Source organism: Strix uralensis, chromosome 33 (assembly GCF_047716275.1).
Source record: "Strix uralensis isolate ZFMK-TIS-50842 chromosome 33, bStrUra1, whole genome shotgun sequence".
Taxonomy (NCBI): Eukaryota; Metazoa; Chordata; class Aves; order Strigiformes; family Strigidae; genus Strix; species Strix uralensis.
This window is the reverse complement of record NC_134004.1, coordinates 3151443-3176019: the sequence shown is the minus strand read 5'-3', so window position 1 is coordinate 3176019 and position 24577 is coordinate 3151443. Positions and strand designations below refer to the sequence as shown.

The window sequence follows — 24577 nt, the reverse complement described above, 5'->3', positions numbered from 1 at the left end:
GGGACCCCCCCAAGGACCACACCCTGGGGGTGGCATCCCACGGGGGACCCCACAACGGGGACACCCCCCCCCATGGCCACACACCCCCCCCCCCCAGGGACACCATGATGGGCCACGTCAGGTGGGGGGGGACACCCCAGTCTGGAGAGCAGGAGGATGTCACCCGGGGAGGGGACACACCACAGACCCCCCAGGAGCACACGAAGCCGCTGCCGTCTCCTCCCTCCTTTATTAGCGCGGGGGGGCTGCGGGGTGGCCCCCCCCGGGGTTGGGGGGGGGGGACACGGGGCCGCAGCCCCAGGAAGGCAGCAGTTGGGGGGGGGGGGTGTCAGCACGGCGGTGGCATCGCGGTGACATCGTGGCGGTGGCAGCGGCTCTGACAAAAGCGTCTCCCCCAGGGGTGGGGTGGGGGGGGGCCGGACCCCCCCCCCCCCCCGCGCCAGGAGGCTCCTCGGTGGGCGAAAGGCACGAGGTATGTAACAGTCTGGGGGGGCACGGGGGGGCACGGCCTGGCCCCCCCCGGTGCGTCTTTGGTCAGTGGCGAGGCGGGGGGGGGGGGTGGGGGGGGCAGCAGGAGCAGTGGGGGGGGGTGCGGCCCCCCCCCTCGCCCTTCCCACCGCCCCCAGGCACGATGGGGAATGGGGGGGCTCCAGCTCTAGGGGCTGCTCCGCTCGTCCCGCAGCTCGTACCTGTGGGGGGAGAGAGGTGAGGGGGGGTCACGGGGGGGGGGGCACAGCCCCTCACCCCAGAGAGACACACGAGGAGCCCCCCCAGGACCTCCCGCTGCCCCCCCAGCCCAGCCCCACTCACCAGTGGGGTCCCCCCTCGGACAGATCCACCTGCGCCAGGTCCAGATGGATCTGGGGGAGAGCAAAGGGTCAAAAGGTCAAAGGGGCCCCCCCCAGCCCCTGCCCCGACCCCCCCACACCCCCCAGCCCCCCCAGCCCCCCCCACCTTCCCCAGCGCCTCCTTCTCCCGCGACATGAAGGACACGGTGGATTTGACGTGAGCTTCCAGCTTGCGCCGCGAGGCCTCCTCCAGCGACACGTCCCACTCGAACCTGGGGAGACTGGGCTGGACTGGGCCATACTGGGCCGGCCTGGGCCATACTGGGCCGGACTGGGCCGCCCCCCGCCCCCCCACTGTGCCCCCCCCCCCCCTCACACCTCTCGTTGAAGTCGGGGTTCAGGGTTTTCTTCTGCACGTTCGTTTTCCTCTTGGTGCTGCGGCTGCGGTCGGGCAGCAGCACCAGGGACACGTAGGGGTCCGGCAGCTCCTTCGACACCGGCTTCAGCTTCCTGGGGGGGGGACACGGCTCGGGGGGGGGTCCCAGCCCTGAGACACCCCCCCCCCGCCACCCCGTGGCCTCACCTGCAGCCGTGGACGATGGCCACCAGCTTCCGCTCGTCCCCGTGGTACCAGAGCGTGAGCTGCAGCCGGCCCAGGGGACCCTCCGCCGGCTCCGGGGGGCTGGGGGGGGGGCAGAGGGTCAGGGGCCCCCCCCCGGGACCCCCAGCATGGAGGTGAGGGGGGGGAGGGCTCACGCCTGGACCCCCCCCACCCTGCCTGGGGGTTTGCAACCGGAGCAGACACGGGGTGCGATGTGGGGAGGGGGGGTCTGGATGCTCTGGGGGGGGTCTGCGCCCCCCCCAACCCCCCCCCAGCCCTACCTGTCAGCCGGGGGCAGGCGCTGGCGCAGCCCCCCCGCCCCACACTCCTCCTCCCCCGGCGCCTCCGCGGGTTGGGGGGCAGCGTGTCCCCCCCCCGCCAGGGCCACGCCACCAGCCCCCTCCTCCGCCTGCTGCGACACCAGGACCTGGGGGGCGAGGGGGGGACAGGGTGAGGGAGGGGTTTCAGCCCCCCCCGCCGCCCCCCCCATCCCGTCACTCACCCCCAGCTGCGCCCGCAGCAGGATCTGGCTGCCGGGGCCCCCCCCGGCCAGGGGCAACCAGGAGTCCAGCGCCAGCCCCTCGCAGGCCAGGAGCCGGGGCAGGGGCAGGCTGAGGGCGCCCAGGGGCTGCCCCCCCTCGTCCTTCACCTGCGGGCACAGGCGCTTCAGCACCCCGGGGCCCCCCCGCCGCGGGGATGGACCCCCCCGCCCCCCACCCCACCCCGGGGGCTCAGACCTGCAGCTCCAGCGACTCCACGTGCGGCCGCTTGATGAGGAAGGAGAAGCCTTCGTCCCACACGGGCTCGGCGGTGGGGGCGCAGGGCTGGGGGGGGCAGGAGAGCGTGAGAGACCCCCCCTCGGCCCCCCAGCCCCCCCCCCCAGCCCCCCACTGCCTCTTACCTTGGTCCTGACGGAGACGTCGCGCACGGCCAGGCTGGCGAAGGGGGTGGGGGGCTTGGAGCCCTTCCGGAGCTGGGGGACAGTGCGGGGGGGGGGGGGGACAGTGAGGAGGAGGAGGATGAGGAAGGGGATGGATATGGGGGGGGGGGGGCAGGGCCAAGGGGACTCACCGGGAGGTCGGCAGCTCGGTCCAGGAAGACGGAGAGGAGGGCGGCCGAGAGCTCCTCGCCCCGGGGGGGCTGCAGGAGGCTGTTGGTGTGCAGGACCTGGGGGGGGCGGGGGGGGGGGGCTGGGGGTCCCATCGAGGCCCACGGGGATGTGTGGGGACGGGGATGGGGACGGGGATGGGGAGGCCCAGAGACGGGCGCAACGGGGACAGGGGTGCCTGGGGAGGGGACAGGGGAGGGGGCTGAGGCTCGGGGGCCGCTGTGCCCCCCCCCAGCCCCCCCCCGGGGGCCGTTACCTGCTCGAGGAGGGCGGTGCTGGGGGTGGGGGTCAGGGTCTCCAGCCGCACGTGCAGCCGCCCCGACTTCACGTCCTCCAGCGGCAGCCACTGGCGGGACGGGGGGGGGTGGGTGAGACCCCCCCGCGGTGCAGCCCCCCCCCCTCCTGTGCAGCCCCCCCCGGCCCCTCTCCTACCTCATCCACGATGCGGCTGCTCAGCACCCGCCGCAGCGGCACCTTGCACCTGAGGGGGGGCGGTGGTGAGATGGGGAGGGAAGGGGCCCCCCCACAGCCCCCCCCGACCCCCCCCCGTGCCCCCCCAGCACCCACCGGCCCAGGAAATCGTCCTTGTCCAGGTCCTTGTCGAAGAGCTCGAACTCCACGTCCTGCCCCGGGACGTTGTTCACGATCGCCTGGGCAGGGGGAGGCGTCACCCGCGGGGGCACCCCTGGGTGGGGGGGAACGGGACCCCCGGGCGCGGGGGGGGCCCCCTCGGTACCTCGTAGACCTCGTTCCAGCGGGGGTTCAGCTCCTCCTTGACCACGCGGCTGCGAAAGCTCCTCCCGGCCACCCGCACGCGGGCGTAGGGGTCCGAGCGGCCCCGCACCGCCCCCCCGAAGAAATTGTCCTTGGCCACCAGGCTCTGGGCCTCCAGGAGGTGGATCCGCAGCACGTGCTGGGGACAGGGGGACACGCCGGGCGCTGGCACCATCCTGCCCCCCAGAACCCCCATCCTGCTCCCCACAACCCCCATCCTGCCCCCCAGAACCCCCATCCTGCCTCCCAGAACCCCCCCAACCTTTGAGGCTCATCCTGCCCCCTAGAACCCCCATCCTGCCCCCCAGAACCCCCCATCCTGCCCCTCAGGACTTCACATTCTACCCCCCACAACCCCTGCACCCCCATCCTGCCCCCCAGAACCCCCCGTCATGCCCTCCAGGACCCCCCCAGCCCCTGAGCCCCATCCTGCCCCCCAGAACTCCCCACCCTACCCCCCAGGACCCCCCATCCTGCCCCTGAGCTCTCTCCTGCCCACCAGGACCCCCCATCCCACACCACTCCCTCCCAGCCCCCCACACTGTTCCCCTCTGCAGCACCCCCTCCCCAATCCCTCCAGCCCCCCCCATCCCCTCCCCACCTCGGTGCCGAACTGGGGGTCGGGGCTGGTGTGGGGGGGCCGGTGGGTGCCACTGGTGCTGGCCAGGGACTCCGGCTGCCCTGGGGGAGCGGGGGGGGGGGCCGCCATTCTCAGGGGCATCGAAGAAGAGCACCTGTGGGTCTGGGGGTCAGCACGGGAGGGGTGTGGCAGGGGCAGCGGCCCCCCCAGACCCCCCCAAACCCCCCCCTCTCACCCGCAGGACCAGCTTCAGGTAGAGGCGGCTGCCGGGCCCCGAGCGCTGGAGCTGGAAGGGCTGGTCCAGGGTCAGCTCCGGGGCGTCGAGCAGGCGGGCGAGGGGCAGCGACAGGGAGCCCAGGGGGCTCTGGCGGGGGTCGTCCTTCACCTGGGGGGGCCCGGGGGGGTCACGGGGAGGTGTGGGACCAGGGGGTGGGTGAGAAACTGGGGGTGAGAAACTGGGGGCTGGAGGATTTAGAGGGGGGAAGGGGGACAGGGACTGGGGGGGATTGGGGGGGATCTCGGGGCCGTGGGGGACGCGGGGCCGGGGTCTCGCCTGGATGTCCACGTCCTGGTTCCTGGGGTCGTGCAGGAAGAAGCGGAAAGCGTCTTCCCAGACAGGAGCAGACGTGTTGTAAACGACCTGGGGGGAGCAGGGTCAGACCCCCCCTGGCCAGGGGGGGCCCCTGAACCCCACCCCGGCCTCTGCGGGCCCCCCCAGCCCACCTTGCTCTCCCGCGTGACGTCCTGCACCGACACCTGCACCATGGGGTTGGGCTCCTTGCCCGGCTTCTTCATCTGCACAAAAATGAGGGGTCGGGGGGGGCCCCACAAACCTCTGACCCCCCGGGGCATGGAACTGGCAGTGCTGAGCCCCCCCAGACCCCCCCCCTCAACTCACGGGCAGCTCCTCGGCCCGGTCCAGGTACACGACCAGGATGGCGGCCGACGGGGGATCGGGTTTGGCCACGATCGTCCGGTTCCTCTCCAAAACCTGGGGGACACCCCGGGGGGGGGGTCAGCTGGGACAGACATTCGCCCCCCCCAGATGGGCTGAGCCCCGCTCACCTGGTCCAGTCTGGAGGTGTCGGCCATGAGCGAGAGCCACTCCAGGCGCAGGTGGAGCCGCCCCCGGCCCCCCTCCTGCAGCGGGAACCACTGCGGGGCAGAGGGGTCAGCACGGCCCCCCCGGCCCCCCCCGGCCCCCCGCTCCGGCACCCACCTCCTCCAGCGCCCGAGCCTTCAGCACCTCCCCGAAATCCAGCTTCATCCTGGGGAGGGGGGAGAGGCCGTGACCTGGGGGGCAGCAGCCCCCCCCCCGCCATCAGCAGTGTGGGGGTGCGGCCCCCCCGTACCTGCCCAGGAGATCGTCCTGGTCGGGGTCCTTGTCGAACAGCTCCACCTCGATCTCCTGCCCCGGCACCTCGTGCACGATGAACTGGGGGGGGACAGTGTCAGCGCAGGGGGGGGTCACAGGGGTCCCCCCGCCCAGCACGGCCACACTGGGGACGTCACAGGGGGGTCCCCGTGTCCACCCCGGCCAGGTCGGGGAGCTCCTGCCCCCACGGCCCAGCTGGGGATGTTTGGAGGGTCCCTGTGCCCCCCACAACCGCAGCTGGTCTGGGGGGGCCACGAGGAGGAACTGGAGGGGTCCCTGGGTGTTTTGGTTTTTTTGGGGTGGGGGGTCCTGACCTCGTAGACCTCGTCCCAGGTGGGGTTGAGCTCGTTGTCGATGACGCGGCTGGTGACGACCTGGGTGCCGACGCGCAGGACGGCGTAGGGGTCCGACTTGCCCCCCACCAGCCCCCCCATGAACCGATCCTTCGACCGCAGGTCCCGGGCGCCCCGGAGATGCACCCGCACCACCCCCTGCGGAGGGGGGGCGAAGGGGGGGGGGTCAGCCGGTGCAGGGTGTGTCCCCCCCCCAGGACCCCCCCCGGGCACCCCTTACCCGGGGCAGGGGACAGCGGAGCTGCGCGGCCTCGTGCAGGTCGGGCACCAGCGGGACCAGGAGGCGGTTGGGCAGGACGAGGTAGGAGGAGATGGCGTCCATGATCATCGTGTCCGACATGGAGCTGCGGGGGGGGCACGGTCACGGCGCGGGGGGGGACACGGGGGGGCCGGGAGGACCCCGCAGCCAGGCTGGGGCTCACCTCAGCCCCGGGATGTCCAGCAGGTTGGTCATCCCCGTCCAGTTGATGTCCAAGGTCTGGGGAGGGGGGGAAATGGGGTCAGACTTGGGGGGGGGGCTGGACCCCTGCCACGTTCTGTTTGGGGGGGGCCGGGGCTGCCGGTCCCTTTGGGGGTGCGGGGGGGGGACACAGACTCACCGGGCGCCGGATGAAGAACATGGTGAGGGCCCCCACGATGGGCACGTCCCCGAGGAGGGGCTCCAGGATGATCCGCAGCATCCCGTGGAGCTGGGGGGGGGCAGCGCTGAGATGTGACCCCCCCCCAGCCACAGCCCCCACCCCGCTAACTCCCCACTGCCCCCCCAACCCCCCCCACAGCTGGGCGGAGCCCCCCCCTCACCTGCATGCCTTTCACCCCCGCCTTGCAGAAGAACTTCTTCACCTCCACGTCGATCTGGACGTCACCCACGTAGCTGCGGAGACGGGACGTAGGGATGGGGGGTCTTTGGCACCCCCCGCCCCCCCCCAAGCGAGGGGGAGCTCCAGCAGCTGCTGCGCAGAGGGAGGAGACCCCAGTGCCGCGGGGGGGGGGCACAGGGGGCTGAGACCCGGCGCCTTCAGCACACGGGTGGCTCCGGCCGCTCACCTGATGTTGAGGTCCAGCAGAATTTGCTTCTGGTGGGCGCCGGGGTGAGCCCTGACCCCCAGGACCCGGAGAGGCTGCGGGGGGGGGGGGGCAGCGGTGAGTGGGGGGGTGATGGGGGGAGCAGCGGGGTCACCCCGCCCCCCAGGGGGGTCCCACCTTCTCGCCCATGTCCACCCTGGTGAAGGTGAAGGTCTGGAGGTGGCTGTTGGAGGCGCGGATGGACGGAGCCACGTTCTCCACCAGCAGCTTCTCCATGTAGCGCCCGAAGAAGGGCCAGGCCTGGGCCAGCACCTGCCGGCAGCCGGACGGGTGGACGGACGGACGGACAAGGGGGGACGGAGGGAGGGATGGACAAGGGGGGGCAGACGGACAGACGTGGGGGACAGGAGGACAGATGCAGGGGGATGGACGGGTACGGAGGGACAGACACGGGGGTATGGGGGGACAGAGGGACACAGGGAGGGATGGACACGGGGGGGATGGACGGACACGGAGGGACACACGGGGGGACAGAGGGACGCAGGGAGGGGCAGACACGGGACGGAGGGACGGACAGACGCCGCCTCACCTTGTTCAGCCATTCCGCCCTCTCCACGTCGGGGAAGCTGACCTGCGGGCGGACGGGCCGGGGGTGTCACGGGGGGGGGCGGGGAGCTCCCGCCGGCCCGGGGTGTCACCCCCCCCCGCAGCTGCCACCATCGTCCGGCCGCGCCGTGGCCGTTCCCGGGGGTCCCGGTGGGGAGGGGGGTCCCGAGAAGGGGAGTCCCGGCCCCCCCCGCACGGCAGGAAGGGGCTCACGGCCCCCCCGCGGCCCGGCAGGAAACGGCCCCCCCGGGCCCGGTGAGTCACGGGCGGGCCCCGGCACTGCCGGAAGGGCCCCGGGCGGTACCCGGGGGGGTTGGGGGGGGAGTCACCCCGTGGCGGGGGGCTCCGGGGGGGCGATGCAGCATCTTGGCGGTCACGGGGGGAGCTCGGTGGAGCGGGGGGGGTCCCGGCCCCGGGGAAGCCCGAGCGGGGGGTGCGGGGGGGCTGGCGGGGGTTCAGCACCGCCCCGGGGGCCCTGGCAGCGGGGGAAGCCCAAGCGGGGACCGCGGCGCGGGGGTCCCGCCGAGTCGGGAGCGGGGCGCGGGGCGGGGGGAGATCCCGGGCGGGGCCGCAGGGCGGAGCCCCCGGAGAGGGCAGAGGGGGGAAGATCCCGAGCCGGTGCCGCCGCCGGGGATAACGGGCGCGCCGCCACCCGCTTACCCAGGCCGGCAGCTCCCCGCGGGCCGCGCCCAGCCCGGCGGCGGCGGCTCGTACCGCGGCCTCCTCGTCGCGCTGCAGCCGCGCGGCCAACCGGAGCGAGCGCTCCCGGGCGCGCCGCCGCCGCCGCCACCCGGCGTAAAGCGCCAGCGCCAGCACCAGCGCGCCCGCGCCCAGCCCCAGCAGCCCCGCGGCGTACGCGGGCAGCGCCCACAGCAGCCGCCGGCCCAGCGCGCCCAGCGCCGCCAGCCCCGGGCCTCGCCGCTCCATCCCGCCGCCGCCGCGCCCGCCGGGGCCGCCGCGCCACTGGGCGGGGCCTCGCCCGGGAAGCCCCGCCCCGCCCCATTCCGTCCCGCCAGCGGGCGGGGCCTTCCCGGGAAGCCCCGCCCCGCTGGCCGGTGGGCGGGGCCGGGGCGAGGGGCGGAGCCAAGGGCGCTGGTGGGCGGGGCCGCGGCCCGACGCGCGCTCCCGGTGCCCCCGTGTTCCCCTCCCCCGCGCCGTTCCCTCCCCGGGGGCACCGGCCGCCCCGCCCCCCCCATCCCGGGAGTCGGCGCCGGTGTCAGGGGGGAGGGGGAGCGCGGGATTGCGATCGCCGTTGACTTTTTGGTTGTTTTAATAGTTGAAAACGTTACAGGGCGCGGGGGGGCCCCCGGTGCCGCCCCCCCCCCCACCGGGACACAGACCCGGCGCAGGGCAGGGGGGGGCCGTGTCTGTACGGGGGCTCCGGGGGGAGCAGCCCCAACCCCCGTGCGTCAGGTCTCACCGACACCCCCCGTGCGGCGGGTGCGGACCGAGGCGCGAAGCCCTGGGAAGTGGGGGGGGGGTCCCCACACCCCCCACCCCAGGCGGGAGCTGCCACCACTGTCCCCAGGCTGGGGGAGGGGTCTGCCCTTCCTCCTCCTCCTCCTCCTCCCGCGTCCCCCAGGGGCTCAGTTCCGCGGGGGGGCGTCGGCCGCCCCGTCCCCCCGGCCGGGGGGGGTCAGTGGGGCATGGCCGTTATCCTCATGCTCTGGGAGGCGATGGGGTACGTCACCATGGGGGTGGTGGCGTGGCTCATGGTGATCCCGCCCAGCGGCTGCGCCATCGAAACGGCCACCGGCGCCACCGAAACGGCCACCGGCGCCATGGAGACGGGGGGGGCCATGCCCTGGGCGATGGTCTGGGCCAGGGCGGCCGAGAGCGGGGTGATTTCGGGGTTCATGGGGGGAGCGGCGTTGGCGGGGGGGGCCGCCTGGGCTCCGGCGGGAGCCACCAAATCCTGTTGGGACACGGGCCGGGGCTGCAGGGCCTGGCTGCTGAGCGTGGTGTGCGTCTGCGCGATGCTGTGGTTGTAGTTGGTGACGGTGCCCACGGTGGGGGCCAGAGTCTGCTCGGTGGCGGTGGCGGTGGAGCTCAGCGTCATCACCTTGGCCTGGTTGCGGAACTGGGCGTTCTGCTCCAGCAGCACCTCGTTGGTGGCCAGCAGGTTGTTCACCTGCTTCTTGAGATCCTCCACGCGTTTGCGCAGCAGGATGTTCTCCTCCTCCAGCAGCCGGTACTCGACCGTCCGCGGGCTGGCGAAGCTGTACTCGTAGGTCTCGAAGTGCAGCCCGTCCACCCGCCGCCGCTTCAGCACGGGGTCGTGGTCGTCGTAGCGGTCGGGGTCGTAGATGGCGTCGTACGGGTCGTAGCGGCGGCCGGCGGGGACGATGCCCTGCTCGCGGGCCGCCATGCCCCGCGCCTCGTACTCGTAGTCCCGCTGCAGGTGCTGGAACTTGCACTTGGCGCCGCGTTGGCAGTCGCCCTTCAAGAAGTCCCTGCAGATGGGCACCTCCTCCTTGCTGTTGGGCAAGTCGGCGGGCGAGAGGCCCAGCCCGGCGGCCACCTTCTGCCGCAGGCGCGGGGGCAGCTCCCCCGTTTTCTTGTAGCAGTCCTCGTCCTCCTTGGTGCCGTGGATGAAGCGGCAGTTGAGGCGGACGCACTCCTTGTTCTGGAAGTCGTGGCAGAAGATGAACTCGTTCTTGCGGACGCCCAGGTTGGTGACCTCGCTGATGTCGGGGTGCCGGAACCGGCAGCGCTTCCCGCGCTTGCAGACGTTGCGCAGGAAATCGCGGCAGATGTCGTCGGCGTTGGCGCCCACCTCATCGCCGCTGCTGCCATTGTTGTAGCCGTCGCGGTCGGGCATCTTGGCCGCCGCCGCGGGGCTCCGGGCACTGCGGGAGGGAGGGGGGGGGGTGAGCGGGGAGCGGCCCCCCGGTACCGGGAGTGGAAACAACTACCCCCGGGCACTGGCACCTCCGGGGAGCCGGCCCGGGCGGCGCCACGCAGCCCCGGTGTCCCTGTCCGGTGCCAGCGAGACCGTGGCGCCACCGAGGCCCGGGGTGGGGGGGACCGGGCAGCCCCGCACGGCCCCTCCCCGGGGCTGCCGGTACCGGCGGCGTCACCGGGGGCGGCCCGCGCCGGCTGGAGGGACCCGGGCGCCACCGGGTCCCGGCCCGAGGAACCCCCGCCCCGGGACAGCCCCGCCGGGGCGCACCGGGTGGGCGGAGCGGGCACGGCCCCCCCGCCGGGTCTCCATAGCAACCGCCCCGCAGGCCCGGGGCAGGCCCGGCGGCCGGGCCTGGCGGCGGCTGGGCCCGGGGCGGGGCGGGGGCGGCCGCCGCGGAGGCCCCGGGCCGGCGGAGCGGGGCCTCTCCCGGTCGCGGCGCGGCCCGTCCCGTCCCCGGCGCGGCCCGGGCCCGCACTCACCCGCTCGCGGCCTCCTCGCGGGTCCTCCAGCGCCAACAATGAGCGGCCCCTTCCGGCCGCCGCTCTGCGCCGGGCAGGAAGTACTCTATGGTGCTTCCGGGGCGACCCGGAAGTAGCGCTTTTTCTCCCGGCGTGCAGCGTTCCGCGCGCTTCCGCCGCCGTGACGTCATGTGAGTGCGCCGTTCTCAGCGCACCCCGCGGGCTCCTTCCGTCGCACCGGGACCCCCCGGCGGGGCCGCCCCTCCCCCCCTCCGGTTCCGGCATCCCGCCCCAGCACCGCCCTGTGACCCCGGTCCCGAGGAACCGCCCCGGTCCGGAGGATCCGCTCCCGCCCCGCCCCGTCCCCGCCGCTCCCGGAGGCACCACACCGTGTCCCAATACCACCAGCTTTATTCGCGGCACAACGGCCGCCACCGAGCGCGCAACCGGCCCGGCGCAGCGGGTCCCCCCCGCGGCACCGGGCCCCTTCCCCGGGGCACCGGGACATCTCCCCGGTAGCGGCGGCGGCGGCCCCGCGGCGGGGCCTACTTGGACCTCTGCCTCATCTTCCTCCTCTTGCGCTTCAGCCTGGGGGAGACAGCGGCGCTCAGGGCCCGGCCCCGCGCGGCGGCACCGGGCGGCGGCCGGGCCCCCCCCGGGCTCCCCGCTGGGACGGGACCGGCGAGCGGCGGCCCCGGGGGAGCCCCACGTACCTGCGCATGCGCTTCTTACGCCACTGGAGGGGAGAGAGGAGGACGCGCCGTTAGTGCCGGTACCGGGGGTGCTGCGGCCGCGGCTCAAGGCCCCCCCGGCCCAGCGGGGACCCAGAGCCCGTCCCGGTCCCGCCGACACCCCCCGCCCTCCCCCAAAGCGCCCAGGTCCCCCCTCCGGTGATGGGAACCCCCCCAACAGGGCCCCCCCGTCCCCACGCACCCAGAGACCCTGGTTCCGCCCCCCCGGCCCCCAACACCCCCCTCGCACCGACCACGTCCCTGGGTCCCACCCCGCGTCCCGCCGCAACGGAGCCCCCCGGCCCCCCCGCGGCTCCCCAGGCCTCAGCGCGACCCCTCCGGCCGTTGCTGGGGACCCCCCGGGGGGGGGATGAGGCGCCATCGGTCCCCCCCCGCCGCTCACCTTGGCCCTCATGGCGGAGCGGAGGCGCCGCGCTCAGTCCCGGCGGGCGGGCGGCGGATGGCGGCGGATGGCGGCGGCGGGCGGCGGGAGCCCACAAGATGGCGGCAGCAGCGGCCGAGAGAGGCCGCGTCGCCCGCTGGGGCCTATTTATAGGGTGGCGCTCGTGGCCCCGCCCCCTGAGGCGCGGGGTGTGACGGGAGCTGTAGTCCTCGCCCCCGGGGCACGACGGGAGCTGTAGTCCGCCCGCCGGCAGCCATTTTGCGCAGCCCCGCGGGCAGAGGCCGCGCCCCGCCGGCTCGGGGAGCACCGGGGACATGGGGGGGGTGTCCCCGCGCCCCCCCGGCCCCAGAGAGCGGGGCCCTTCCTCCGGCCAAGGAGCGATGGCACCAGTCCAGTTTATTCAGGAAAAAAAAAAAAAGTCTGTTACAGAGTTCTCAGGAGTTTCTGCTTGTCACAATTTTTTAACAACCGGATTGTTGTTGCTTGTATCAAGAGGTACTGTATATTGTTTTTCTTTAAAGTAAAAATAGAGAATTAAATAAACCTCCAGCAAGTCTCGGTGGTCTATAAACCTGTACTGTGGACTAGGAGAAGGGTGAGCTCAGCCCTTCATCCACAAAGCAGAATATTCCTTAAAAACGCTCAAACGTTCCTCCTGGGGAAGGTTTTTCCCCTCAAGGTCACGGTCGAGGCGTCGGCGCTGCCCAGACCCGGCGCTGGGCGAGGGCCCCGCGTCCCCCCCCCGGCCCCGCCACAGCGGGAAGAGTTTGAGAACAGGAGCAGAGAGAGAGATGGAAAAATTCAGAAAAAAAAAATAGCGCATCATTTATTCTCTTTTATTGACTTTGGTAATATTTGCACGTGTGGAGTTTGGGGTGGAAAACCCAGATTTGACGACGAAGCCGGTGCCTGCGGAGAGCCCGGGAGGGGGTTTAGGGGCCGGAGTTTTTCCCAAATTCGGCTACAACAGGGGAGTCACCAGGGAGCCCGTCAGCGGGTATCGGCAAAGAAAAAAACCTCACATTCAACTACGTGTAATTCAATCGGCTTTTTTCTTTTTTTTTTTATTTTTGTTTTTTAAAAAAGATTTACTATAAAAGAGCAAATACCCCTGGCCAGACTCTCGCCCTGTCCGACGCCTCCTGCAGCGTTTCCCTCCCGATCGCCGGAGGAGCGCGTGCGGACGGGAGACGCCTCCGGGAGGGAGCGGGACCCGCTCCCGGGCCACGGAAACCAGCCCCGGGGAAGGATCAAACCCCCCCCGGGACGGCGGGGAACGAGCCCCCAGCGCCGGGCAGCCCCTCCGCAGAGCTGCCGCGGGGGAACGGCGGCGGCTTCCCAGTCGATTTAAAAACGAGCTCGCCACGGCGGCGTATTAAAAAATAGAGCGTTTATAGGTAAATCAAGGCAGAGACGGAACGGAGTAGAGTGAACAGCCTACAGTTTCACAGGGGACGTAAAATTTAGTATTTTTCCCAATTATAAATGTACAATCTAGAGGCTAAAAGAGCGAGAAATCCTCTGCCCCGAGGTGAGGGAGAGGCGAGGCCCCGCGGACCAGATCACTAAACACGGGGCGTAATCTGCTGTTGGTTTGGGGGTTGTTTTTTTTTTTTCCTCCAAGAAAATCTGTAAAGGGAGAAATTAAAAAAAAAAAAAAGGGGTGGGAGGAGGAAGAAGAAAGCAGGCAGCTCTCTACACTCCCTCTCACTGGGATCGGCTTGGTTGTTCACCTCTTCAAGTGTGGGGAGCGTAAAGGGTTAGAAAGAGTGGATATAGATTAGCTTTAACTCCTGATTTTATTTTTCTGCTTTCTTTTTTAAGTAGTCTGAAGTGGCTGAGAGAATCCTCCCTCATTGGCAAAGTCAAGAGGAGCTGGTTGTAGTCAGTGGGAAGTCCAGACTGTTTGTGGTTTGGTCATAAGAGACAAACAGTGCCAGATTCTTTTGCTTCTGGTTTGGTTTTTTTTTTTTTTTTTTTTTTTGGGGGGGGAAAAGGGGCAAAGTGTGTGTGAATTGGGCGCTACATGGAGGGAGCGGGAGCTGCTCAGTCGCCAGCCTCGTTCTCTTCCGCCGTCTCTCCCGTGGTGGCGTTCTCTGCGTTCTTGGAGGCCTGCGGACACAAACCCACGGTGGCCGTCAGCGCGGGGCTCGCCCGGGGACGACGCAGCCCCCCGGGAGGCCCCTTCCCCCGCGGCTGCCGCCCCCCGAGCCAGGGGAACGCCGGGGGCGGGGGGGAGCCCAAAACGCGGCCCCGCGGGACCCGGGTGACAGTTGGGCGCTGCCGATTGCAAGAGATAACGGGCCACCAATCCCCACGAGACGTGGCCAAATTACCTTCTTTTTCTTCTTTTTCTGGGTCTTCCGGCTGGCAGAACTTTGTAGAAGGGCCTGGAGACAGGAAGGAAACATCAGCAGCTAGAAAACCGACTTGTTTTTTGTTTTTGACAGCAGATGAAGGGAAACACCTTCACAGTGGAACGAGCGCCGGCAGCCGCCGAGGGACCGGCCGTGAGTCCCAACGGCCACGGCGACAGCGGGACCGCCGCGGGCTCAGGCCCTGCCCAGCTCTGAGCCCTCGGAGCCACTCCCAGGCCACATCGAGCCACTCGAGCTGGTGCTCGACGCAGGAGATCGGGGCCCAGCCTGGTCCTAAGCAAACCTCCTCCTTCCTAAGCGCACGCCTCAGCCCCTCCCCTGCGGAGTCTTCTGGGTTTTACTTCCCCCCCCTCACCCCGAGGGACGCGAACACAGCGTGACCCGCGCGATGTGCTACGTCTGGTTGTTGTTGTCATTCTCAAACCAACCTTCAGTTCCCCATCTTGCACCTCAAACTCCGACTTGTAGAGCTCCGGCTCGAAGGGGCCGCTGGTTATCCTCATCGGACCGTTGGGCATTAAAAGCACCGTGAATTTGAACTGTGCGACGAACTCTCCTGCGAGACAGAAGCGGGTGTTACGCCCCGACCCACCGGCTCTCTGGGCAGGTATTTCCCCACAGACACCGTTGTGATTCCTGGGCTGTCACCACGCCATCGCTGCCCAAAGCCACCTCGCAGGAATTCCTCAACCCCGCCCAGCCAGGGCAGAGCGATTCCCTCGGCACCAGCCCTGCTCTGGCAGCAAACCAGAGCCTCAACCAGCCACCTCTCCTCCTGCCCAGGAAATTACTCCACAAAAACAATTTCATCGCTGGAACGATTCCAAAACAAGATCCAGAAGCCAACGGGTAGCGAGTTTCCCGGAGGATAAATCCTGGGGCCCTCGAAGTGCATCTCTGGAATTTACCCAGCGACACTCGCCCGTCCACAGCCGGCTCCGTCCTCCCACCGCCAGCACTCACCTTCCTTTTCGTAGAGGACGTTGAAAGGCTGGAGCAGCTCGTGCTTGGCGCATTCCACCACCCCCATCCTGGCCTTCTTCTCATCCTCAAACGCCCTGCGGAGGAGACAGAGCCGCCCCCCAGCTCAGGCCCTTCCCTAGAAGCCAGATTCCACCCCGCAGGTTTGGGCATCGCCCCCAGGGTCAGGCTGGAGACGTCGTTCACTTGCGGCCCCCCCGCCCCGTCAGCGTGGTGCTGCAGTGACCAAGCCAGCGTGGGCAAACTGCCACCTCCAGAGCGGAAAAGGCAAGTGGATTTAGGGATGAAAAGGGTCTGTTGAGTGACCATTGTTTCCCTAGTTTGGGAATACGTAACTTAGAAAAGTTGACTGGAACCGCCTCGCCCCTGCGCGCTGTGCCCTGGCACCGCTTTAACCCCTCCCCGGTTTATTTTCAACACAATTCCTGGCCCCCCACCTGCCACGCCAGGCACAGGAGATTCTCAAATCCTCAGGCCCTGCCTGGGATTCCTGCTTAAGCCTGTAACATCCTTCCTACACCCACTCCAAGCTCAAACACGGCCAACCCCAACGTCAAGCGGCCAAGGCTGCCACCTCCTCTGCGGCCGAAATCGCGTCGGTCCCTGAGCTCACGCAGAGCCCCCAGCTCCAGACACGCCGGGAAGCCACGAATAAGAGCAAATACCTGAGAGTAAACGGCATAGTGTCAAAGCGCCTCTCCACCTCGCTGAAAAAGGCACGGGAGGTTTTCATCTTCAAGCCATACTGTTTGGAGGGGTCCCTTTTGTAAATGGTGGTTCTCTGCCCAGCATCCTTCGCCTGCAAACGCAAACGGCGCTGAGGGCCCCGAGAGCGGCGCGGCCCCTCCTCAGCCCCGTCAACCCTCGCGCCGGCCGGCCGCCGACACACGGCAAAGGCGCCCCTCGACTTTGGGATGGAAAAAGCTCCACCAAAAGACGCAGCGGTACCCAGGCAACAAGTATTCCCCGGCACCCCCAAGGACGTGGCTGTTTGGTGCAGCCGACGACCCTGAGACACGGAGGCGCGGCGGCCGGGCAGCACCGCGCTCACCTTTCCCTCTCCGCTGCTGACGAGAACATCGACAGCGTAAACTTCGTGGACCTCGAATTCTGCTTTTTCATGGTCCTTCCTGGATGAAAAAAAAACATTTGGTGAGTCAAAGACCGGTAAATAGAGAAGACAAAACCTCCTACACAGCCACGGTGCCTCAAACAAGCCCACACTGGGCTTCGCCAGAGGTCTGTGAGCACAAAGCCAACGCCACAGCGACCGGGTCCCTGCGCTGAGGAGCAGGAGCTCATCGGTGACAGACCGGCCCAGAAAAACAACGACGAGCCAGAGCTCCCGCCCGTGACGAGAAGCTCCGTCCCCAGTGAGGGCTGGGAGGCCCCGGGGATGTTCACCAGCTCTCTGAACTTGCAGTCACATCCTAGGCAGGCCAAGAGCCCCACCACGCCCCAGAACTTAGTCCGAGTGCTGGGTTTAAAGCCACCAAGCTCTAAATACCCAGCGCGAGACCCAACCCTGAGGGATCCCCATGGAGAGGAGCTGCTGGAACAGGACGGAATGACAGATCCAGCTCGTTCGGTTCAGAACCACCCCGAGATGCTACTGACAGCGATCACCGCCCGGCGGGCTCCGGGCAGGTTCTGTGAGACGCGCCAGGCCTGGGCACAGCTCCAGGTGACGAGCACCCACCGCTCCAACCAGCGACACTTGGGTGTTCGCAGCCCCCAGCAGCCTCCTCCGAGAAACTGCACAGAAACCAACAACGCTCGCAGGTGCCAGCGAGGAGCCTCGTGTCAGCGACTTCCAGCCGTTCTCAGGACAACCCCTAAACACAGAGCCACGCCCAGGGGCTGACAGGCTACGGATCTGCTGTACTGGGTCAGAAATGTCGAGAGAGAGAGGCCGTACGGGGAGCAGCCTACACCCCAGTTCAGTTAAACACACTCGATACCGCAGCGAGAAACAGGGTCACGGTCCTGGACCCAATCCCAGCCCTCCCCAACGCCGCTGGAAGCAGCAGCCCCAGAGGTGATGCTCACTTTTGCTGGTCTGTAGGGTTCTGGATGATTGTTTTCTCTCCATCGATCACATGCTGTTTCAGCTGGTGCGACAGCATCCCTGCCGCGAGAAGAGAATCCATTAACACCTCCGAGCCGCAAAGCAGCGACGCAGCGACTCGCATTATTCACACTCGGGGGCCCGGGACCGCAGCTGGAGCAAGCGGGAACGCAAACCGGTGTCGGGGCTTCCTCAGCTTCCCTCTGCCGTGGGCTGCCCGCTGCGTTAGCACAGACACGGGGGTCCCCAGAGCCCCCGCCGGCCCCCCCAACGCTTCCTGGCCAGCGAGGAGCCGCCGCAGGCCCCGCCAGGCGCTGCCCCTCCTCGCTGAGGCGCGTGCCCCGCGCCCGCGGGCTGTACGGGGCCGGAGGTGACGTTTGTGACGCACCCTCGGGTGCTTTTAAAGATGCTGAACGTCAAATTAACAGAAACTCTCAGTCCTTTCCCCAGTTCCTCGGCTGTACAGCGCTCAAAGGGTGGCTGGGGTGGGGGGGGGGTTGCTTTGCTGTTCCCTTCTGTCCTACACTTCACCTTCCAGTCCAAGCCCAGGAAGAGGCACTCGCGTCCACCCCGTCCCCCGGCCTGCGGGGACAGTGGCCCGTCTTGTCAGGGAGGAGGGAAGGGGAAGCACAACCCCAGCTGCCAGCAGCTCCGTTTGTTTTCATCAACTGGGGCCTTATGCTGCTGCCAGTGCCTCGATAATTACGGCACTTGACTGTTTCCAAAACAGTGGCTGCTTAAACTCCCTTGACAGTGCGAGCGGCCGCCTCCTCACTGCAGCTGATGCCATGTTTTTTCACAGAAAAAGGAGCAAAAAGCACTGAGGAGCCCCACAAAGCCATCCCACACAAGGAACAGGGAACCGATGTTCCAAGGCCGGGCTGAGGCGAGCAAAGAGAACGAGCCAGCTCGACGGTATTTCAGGAAATTTAACTAATAACGGACCAATGTAATTGTGGCTGAAAGAAGCACCTGACAGCGATGTCAGCGGCCGGGAGAACGGCCTCGGCACGCGCCCAGCGCCAGGCCCAGCGCTCTCGCCACCGTCCAGACAAGAGGCCAGTGGTCTCATTTCGAGCAGGAGCCATCCCAGCGCCTTCCCACTCCCCCGCCACCGGCGCTGGGAACGTGAATCAGTTTAGAGCTGGGAGGAAATGACGTACCCTGGGCTCCTTCGCAGGGGCTCCCGCACTACAAACGAGCTGTTACGTACTCGCCAAAGGGGTTTAACACCAGGGGCCAAGGGGGAAAGCAAAGGGCCACGCCGCTCGCCCAGGGCTGGCAGCGAGGCCACGAGCCAGGACTCTACCTACCAGCCACGGAAGCCCACGTCTATTGTTCCTAGATTAAAGCATCTTTAAAAATCAAAAAAAAAAAACCCACCAGAGGGAGGAAGAATAATCTCGAGAGTTTTGAAGGGATTTTTTTAGCAAAGGCGTTTAAAGATGGCGTGTCAAGGGCTCGTAGTCATGAAACATTCCCCAGAATTTGGACGGGGCGGCGCAGGACTCGGCGCGCAGCTGCGGCGTCGCTGCCTCTCCTCACCTTCGATCGGCGTGCAGTGAAACGAGTGGGCTATTTTGTTCCACGCGTCTGTCACTTGCGTGTTCTGGATGAAGGACACACGAAAACACGTTAAGATACAAAATTCAAGCCACAAGCAGGACAGGGTTGGTTTTTTTTAACTTGACAGTGTTCTGCGATAAAACAGGTTTTCTAACCGACGGGTGCTCTGACACCTTCAGAAAAAGGAGAAACAGCGCCAGGCCTCCATTTTTAATCCCGTCTCAACAAAACCCACGCGAACGGGAGGCCAGCTCAGCTCCCGCCCCGCGCCCGGTAACACAGGGTGAAGGAGCCCTCCCCAGCGGGGACGGACGGGCGAGCGGCAGCGCCGAGGCTCCTCTGCGACGCCGCCGAGGAAGAGCTCGGGTCCCACACCCGCCCCAGCAGCTGCTGCCAGATTCCCCCCGTCCCCGGCAAGGTCACCCGCTCGTGTCCCCACGCACGAGGCGCGGCCCGAGCAGCGTCTGCGCCGGCTCCTCGCCCCCGGGTCAGGCGCTCACCTGGTTTCCCGGCTTTACCAAGCGCAGAGCAGCTTCGGCACAGAGATGAGCCGCCTTGATGACATCAGCTTTACGGCCTGACACAGGGTTTTCCTGGAAGAAGAGAAAAATAAAGGCTTAAGGTACATTCCTTCTTATTAGCACGAACTAAGTGTCTATTAGCAAGTTCTGAGTGTCTGGGATGGAGACTCTGCATCCAGCTGGAAGCGCCTCTGGCTCCCCAGCCCCACCGCTGGTCCCTCCTCCGTTCAAAGAGCAGATGGGCACCAGCCCCACCCCAACCGGCCCTCCCGGGTTTCAGCGGGGACACCCCGGTACAAGCACGTCACTGTCAACGACCAAAACCAGAGCAAGACTCTCCTGCAGCCGAAACACAGACTGGAAAGATTTCAGTACGCTGCAACAGACTTTTTTTTGGCTGGTCCCTGTCAAGTCGTTCGCAGCCACTGGAGGAAAACCACCCCCCAGGCCCAGACCACCGCCCTCCTCCCAGGACTACAGCTGGAAATTTGTCCCGAGCTCACGTGGCGGCTTTACACACACAACAGCGACTCCCACCGCGTACGTGTCTCCGTCACCCGCAACAGGCCCGAGCAAACCACGGGCCGCCGTCAACCCCGAGCAGGGAAAGCCCAGGCAGGGGAAGTGGGCAGCAGGGACGAGGTCTGGGGTCCAAAATACAAGCGGCCCCTTTGCTCAGTTTGCAAAGGCTCAGCTCCCTCTGCCTCGGCCAGTAGAGGGGGCAGCAAAACCAGTCTGCCCAGTCCGCCCCGCTCCAGCGCCCCGCACTGCGTTTGTCTCAAATTATGTGTAACCTTGCAAAATTGTACGTGTTGAAACACTCAGCCCTCATCTTCCAGAGGGCCGAGGGATTTTTAGGCGAGGGATGTTTTCAGCCCGTTGCCGCTGCGACACCAGACCTGCGGACGCCTCTGGGACCGGCGGCACCCAAACGTCAGGTTTGCAATCCCTCCTGTCGCCCGCCCGCGGAGCGGCCGCGGGAAGAGCCACCGGTCCGTCACCAACCTACCTTTGAGGCGTCTATGACAAAACTGTGTGCTACATTCGCTATGAAGCCGTCGACGTGGACTCCCAGGTCACTGCAACACAAAGAGAGTTAATGAGAGGTGGGACGTCCCGGCTCGGGGAACTCGTGTGGCTTCTACAAGTATCAGAAGACTCAGGCGTGTTTCGAGCGCTTCACTTGACGAGCTTTTAGATTCTTTAATCAGCCACGTCGAGGAAGTAATTTAACACAGCGAGAAGGATTAGAAAGCAAAGCCCAGATGCCAACAGCAAACCCCCAGGTATAAGCTGACACTTACATTTTGACCAAGTCTCCGTCTTTGAGGATGTAGTCTTGGTCGCTCTTCAGGGGGGAGAAGTGACAGACGCAGTTATTTACCGATATACTCGTGGGGAAGGCAATACCTGGAGGGGGAAAGGAAACATCCCGTGAGATCACGCCGCCAGCGGGGCTCGTCCCTCAGGATTTCAGTTTTTGAAGCGCTGCAAAACGCCCCATTCCACGAGCCACCAGCCAAAGGGCCGGGAGGAAGGCGGCGCGCGGCCTGACCCCCCAGCGGCTTCCTCGTGCCCAGGCAGCTGCCGGAGATCCAGCCCAGGCCGTGGGCGAGTCCCCGGCAAGCGGAGCTCCGGTCTCGGGAGCTTGGGGAGCTCTGGGGGACACCCGAGCGTCACCCAACGTCCACGGCAGCCGCAGGCCGGCGACAACCACGGCTCTGCCCGAAGGGACGACGCTGCCGCCGGGGGTAACGCGCGCTTCAGCGGGGGCGACCGGCTGCGCCGGAACAGGAACCCGCGGCTCCTCGGTGACGCGCGGCAGCAGGGCAGGCAGGAGGATTTGGGTTCAGATTGGCTTTCTGGGAACAGCAGGCAATTCCTTCCACTACTTAGCCCAGAGCAGAGCTTTCTGCGCTCTCGCCCCTTCACAGCAGCCACCCAACGGGACCAAGAAACGCGGCACCGCTGGAAATATCTTTGGAGCTGGCCTCACCTTTCTTCATTTCTTTTTCTTTCTTGAAAATCTTGCCAGTCTCCTCCATGATCATGGCGTCTCCCTTCTCGCACAGGCAGAGAACCGACGCTCCGGAGTTCGCCGCTTCGACCACCGCACGCAGGACCCCTGAATCCAAACGACACGGAGCTGCTGAGGCACGTTAACGCTAAACAGCCTCAAACCCAGCACCACGCTCCCCGCACGGCGCCGCGGCGGAACGGCCGTTTGTTTTGTAAGAGAGAACAAGACTCTGGGCCGGGCCCTCCCCCAACAGGACGGCGGACAGGCAGAAATCCCGCTTTAGTTTTTATTTTTGAGATTTTAATTTTGTTTTCGAGGACGTTTTCACGGAGAGCACGAGGAAAGGACCGTGCGTGCAGGCCGAGGTCTGTCCGACAAAGCAGCCGAGCAGCAACACCGCTCTCCCACATTCCTTCTGGAGAAGTCAGAGCTCCAGAAACAGGTTTGGGAACGACTCGGGGGACGGGACGCACAGCACATCAAAGGCGCCGGGCGGCCGCGCGGGACCGGAGGCGCGGAGCAGCTGAAGGGCTTTGCCGGGCGCAGGGGCTGCGCAGGAGCGGCGCGGCCGCCCCCTCGCTCTGCACAAACGTGTTTGGAGGTGACGCACGTGCCGCCGCTCGGCCCGGCGGCGCCGACACAGGAACCCCGCGGGCCTCGCCCCGCGCCGCAGCCTCCAGAAGCTTCGCTGCCTGCGCCCGCTTTTGGGCAGGTTCTAGCACCCGCAGCGCTCTGGCTCTGCCGTAGCGGACGGCGCCTCGCGCTTGACAGGGAAAGGGGCGTAAAAGCGGCGGCTTTGGTCAAAACGCCGCAGGGACGTTCGCAACCGCGTCTCGACGGGGGCCCGGGGGCTGCTGGAGGAGCCACATCGCGATGGGCTCCGCACCCGCGCGGGGGCTGAGGTGCTCTGGCTGTCGCTGGCGGACCCCCGAGCTGCTGTGTCCCCTTCCTCCTCCTCCTCCTCCCCAGCTGGGACACTTTATGGGCAGTGACAAAGCTCACCCCGGAAGGTTTCGCATCCTGGGGTATCCTCAGAGTTTCTCCTCGTTCTGTGATCACGTTGTTTTTCCAAGAGGCTGTTTTGTGAAGCGCCTCTATGGGGGGGAGTTTCTGTAACCGCCTGCTGCGGGCACGACAGCCATCCATGTTTTGGAAGTGCTGAAGGGGACGCTTACGAGCAGGTTTTCATAATTTTTTGACACCGAGTAAAACCTGAAGCCTTTCACCCGCGTGGCGAATGAAATTTCAGCTCCCTTCAGTCACCTTCCCGTGCGCCACAAATACTGACGAATCGGGAATGTTTTTAAGTACAGATAAAACTCTGATAACGGGACATTCAGTGGATGGCGGGACGCGGAGAGGCGAGAATAGGAAACGTGAAAACAAACACAGCCCAGAGATAAACGCAGAGCCGGGCTCAGCAGAGCCTCCGAAAGAAACCGAGCAGCAGACAGCGCGATAGCACCGACCGAGGAACACGCTGGGCGTCCCCGGGCCTTCCACGGCGCTTCGTTTGGGGAATTAAAAGCACTTTCCATCATTAAAGGCAGCTCGCTCTGACAGGGACACGAGGCGTTTTGAACTTTTTGCCACAGTTCTGCGTTTGCTCTCCCCAAACGTGCTCTGAAAGGGGGAAGAAAGGCTGCGCCGGAGCTGCCTTTCCCCCGTGGGGAGGGAGGCGGCCGCCCCCCCGCGCAGCCACACCGGGGACACGCCGTGAAATCCGGTTTGCCCAGCAGAGAGAAGCCAAAGGGGCGACGTCCCTCCCCGACGGGGAACCCCCGCGGCCGCAGCCGCTCTCCTGCGCTGCTCCCAAGGGGCCGTCGGGAGCGATGGCTTCAAAAGAAGCGTCGAAGTCAGCAACAATTCGTGTGGGACACGCCACGACCGGGGCTGTTCCGAGCGCCGGGAAGGCCTCGGGGAACCGGTCCGGGTGGCTCTTTGAGCAGCTGTCACCCTTGGCGAGGGGCAGCTTCGTGAGACAGCAAAAATCAGCGTTGGAAAAAACCACAGCGGAAAGGAAATAACGCGGGGCGGCGGGTGGCAAAGTTTTAGGGGTGAACAACGCGTGTCCCAGGCCGGGGCCGGGCGGCCTCCCCCGGGCCGGGGCTCCCCGCCGAGCAAAGGCGCTGCCAGGGCCGAGCCCGGCGCCCCCCCCCCCGCTCCTGGGGGCCCCCGGTACCGCGGGGCTCGGCCCCCCGGGGGGGCGGGAGGCGGCTGCCCTGCCCGGCGGGGAGGGGAGGGGGGGGGTTACAGCCCCGAACAAAAGAGCGGAGCGGGGCAGCCCCGGGCAGGATGTGGGCAGCGACCGCGCCGGGCCGGCCCCGCCTGCCCGGGCCCCGCTCCCGGCTCCCCCCGCGGGAGAGAGGGCGGCCGGGGCGGGGAGGGGGGAGCAGCGGCGGAGGGGGGCGGCAGGCCCTGCCCCCCCCCCCCCCGCGCCGCCGGTGCACGTGGGGCGCGGAGGCCACGTGCCGGCAGCGGCCGCCGTGCGGGGCCGAGGCCGGGGGGAACCTGGGAGCCCCCGGGGGTAACGGCGGCCCACACCCCCCCACTCCCCGCCACCACCGGCGTGTGGAGGCGGCCGTTAAGGGGGGAGGGGGGGGGAGCGCCAGGCCTCACCGCCCGCCCCAGGCCCGCCGCCACCCGCCGCTCCCCCCCACCCCTCCCCACCTCACCGGGCACCCCCGCCCCCCGCCCAGGCCCAAGCCCCATTCCCGGTGCCCCCTCCCCGCCGCCCCCCCCCCCCTCCGCCCGGCCGCGGCCCGCACTCACGGTTGGCGATGTCCCCCCCCATCTTGTACTTGGTCACCACCAGGTCCTCGGCGATGGTGAGCTCGGCCGCCTCCTCCTCGCCCGACATGGTCGGAGCCGCCTACGCCCGGCAGCCGCCGCCGCCGCCCCCCGCTGCCGCCGCCGCGCCGAGGAGCCCCCGGGGAGCGCGAGGAGAGAGCGCGAGCAGGGCAGGAGCGCGGGCTCCGCGCGGGGCACGCTGGGAAGGCGAGTCCCCGCCCCCTCGGACTACAACTCCCGGCAGCCCCCGCGGCGCCGCGCGCAGCGCCGGGCCCGGCGCCCCCGGCTGGCGGACTACAAATCCCGGCGGGCGCTGCGGCTCCCGCGAGAACACGCGACCGGAAGTTGCTGTGGCGGCGCGGGGGCTGCTGGGAAATGTAGTTCCGTTGGGGGGCCGCTCCCGGTAAGGCCCCACGGAGGGGGTGGCGCAGCCGCCCCGCCGCTTTACCGGGACCGGTCACCGCCCCGCGGCCGCCGGTGCCCCCAGCCCCACGGCCCCGGCCCCTCTCGCTGCCCCCAGCCCCACCGCGGCCCCCGGGCAGGGC

At 67.8% G+C, this 24577-nt stretch overlaps 3 protein-coding genes and 1 long non-coding RNA gene across 4 annotated transcripts; all 4 read right to left on the bottom strand.

Annotated features, from left to right (window-relative positions):
* Positions 1–210: 210 nt before the first annotated feature.
* Positions 211–8138, bottom strand: ESYT1 (extended synaptotagmin 1). The gene is given in 32 exon segments (XM_074853701.1): positions 211–689; positions 811–860; positions 955–1060; positions 1167–1298; positions 1372–1470; positions 1671–1816; positions 1892–2038; positions 2127–2213; positions 2291–2362; positions 2461–2556; positions 2754–2843; positions 2930–2978; positions 3065–3147; positions 3234–3410; positions 3873–3974; positions 3976–4005; positions 4087–4236; positions 4405–4491; positions 4575–4646; positions 4750–4842; positions 4917–5006; positions 5071–5119; positions 5204–5286; positions 5541–5717; positions 5800–5923; positions 6002–6057; positions 6179–6268; positions 6381–6453; positions 6627–6700; positions 6783–6917; positions 7195–7236; positions 7872–8138. Coding segments are annotated over 32 exon segments (3162 nt in total). The 3' UTR covers positions 211–655.
* A 325-nt stretch (positions 8139–8463) lies between these two features.
* On the bottom strand, positions 8464–10688 carry ZC3H10 (zinc finger CCCH-type containing 10). Its single transcript, XM_074853700.1, has 2 exons — positions 10596–10688; positions 8464–10060 (listed from the first exon to the last, which is right to left on the bottom strand). Exon 2 carries the CDS (start codon positions 10030–10032, stop codon positions 8848–8850), a length of 1185 nt encoding a protein of 394 aa, XP_074709801.1. The 5' UTR covers positions 10033–10060; positions 10596–10688; the 3' UTR covers positions 8464–8847.
* Positions 10689–10967: 279 nt separating this feature from the next.
* On the bottom strand, positions 10968–11853 carry LOC141936606 (uncharacterized). The gene is made up of 3 exons (XR_012626764.1): positions 11709–11853; positions 11288–11310; positions 10968–11162 (listed from the first exon to the last, which is right to left on the bottom strand). It is a non-coding gene; the product is annotated as an uncharacterized LOC141936606 (long non-coding RNA).
* A 676-nt stretch (positions 11854–12529) lies between these two features.
* On the bottom strand, positions 12530–24252 carry PA2G4 (proliferation-associated 2G4). Its single transcript, XM_074853699.1, has 13 exons — positions 24015–24252; positions 21219–21347; positions 20527–20632; positions 20232–20301; positions 19202–19294; positions 18681–18744; positions 17117–17195; positions 16119–16197; positions 15733–15866; positions 15050–15144; positions 14515–14642; positions 14045–14098; positions 12530–13820 (listed from the first exon to the last, which is right to left on the bottom strand). Exons 1-13 carry the CDS (start codon positions 24100–24102, stop codon positions 13755–13757), a joined length of 1185 nt encoding a protein of 394 aa, XP_074709800.1. The 5' UTR covers positions 24103–24252; the 3' UTR covers positions 12530–13754.
* Positions 24253–24577: the final 325 nt, after the last annotated feature.

Coding starts and splice junctions, on each gene's coding strand:
- PA2G4 (XM_074853699.1), bottom strand. CDS start 24,102: ATGTCGGGCGAGGAGGAGGCGGCCGAGCTCACCATCGCCGAGGACCTG. Junction 21,348..24,014: donor GGGGGGGGACATCGCCAACC/GTGAGTGCGGGC, acceptor GTTTGGATTCAG/GGGTCCTGCGTGCGGTGGTC. Junction 13,821..14,044: donor AGAAAAAGAAGAAAAAGAAG/GTAATTTGGCCA, acceptor TTGTGTCCGCAG/GCCTCCAAGAACGCAGAGAA.
- ZC3H10 (XM_074853700.1), bottom strand. CDS start 10,032: ATGCCCGACCGCGACGGCTACAACAATGGCAGCAGCGGCGATGAGGTG.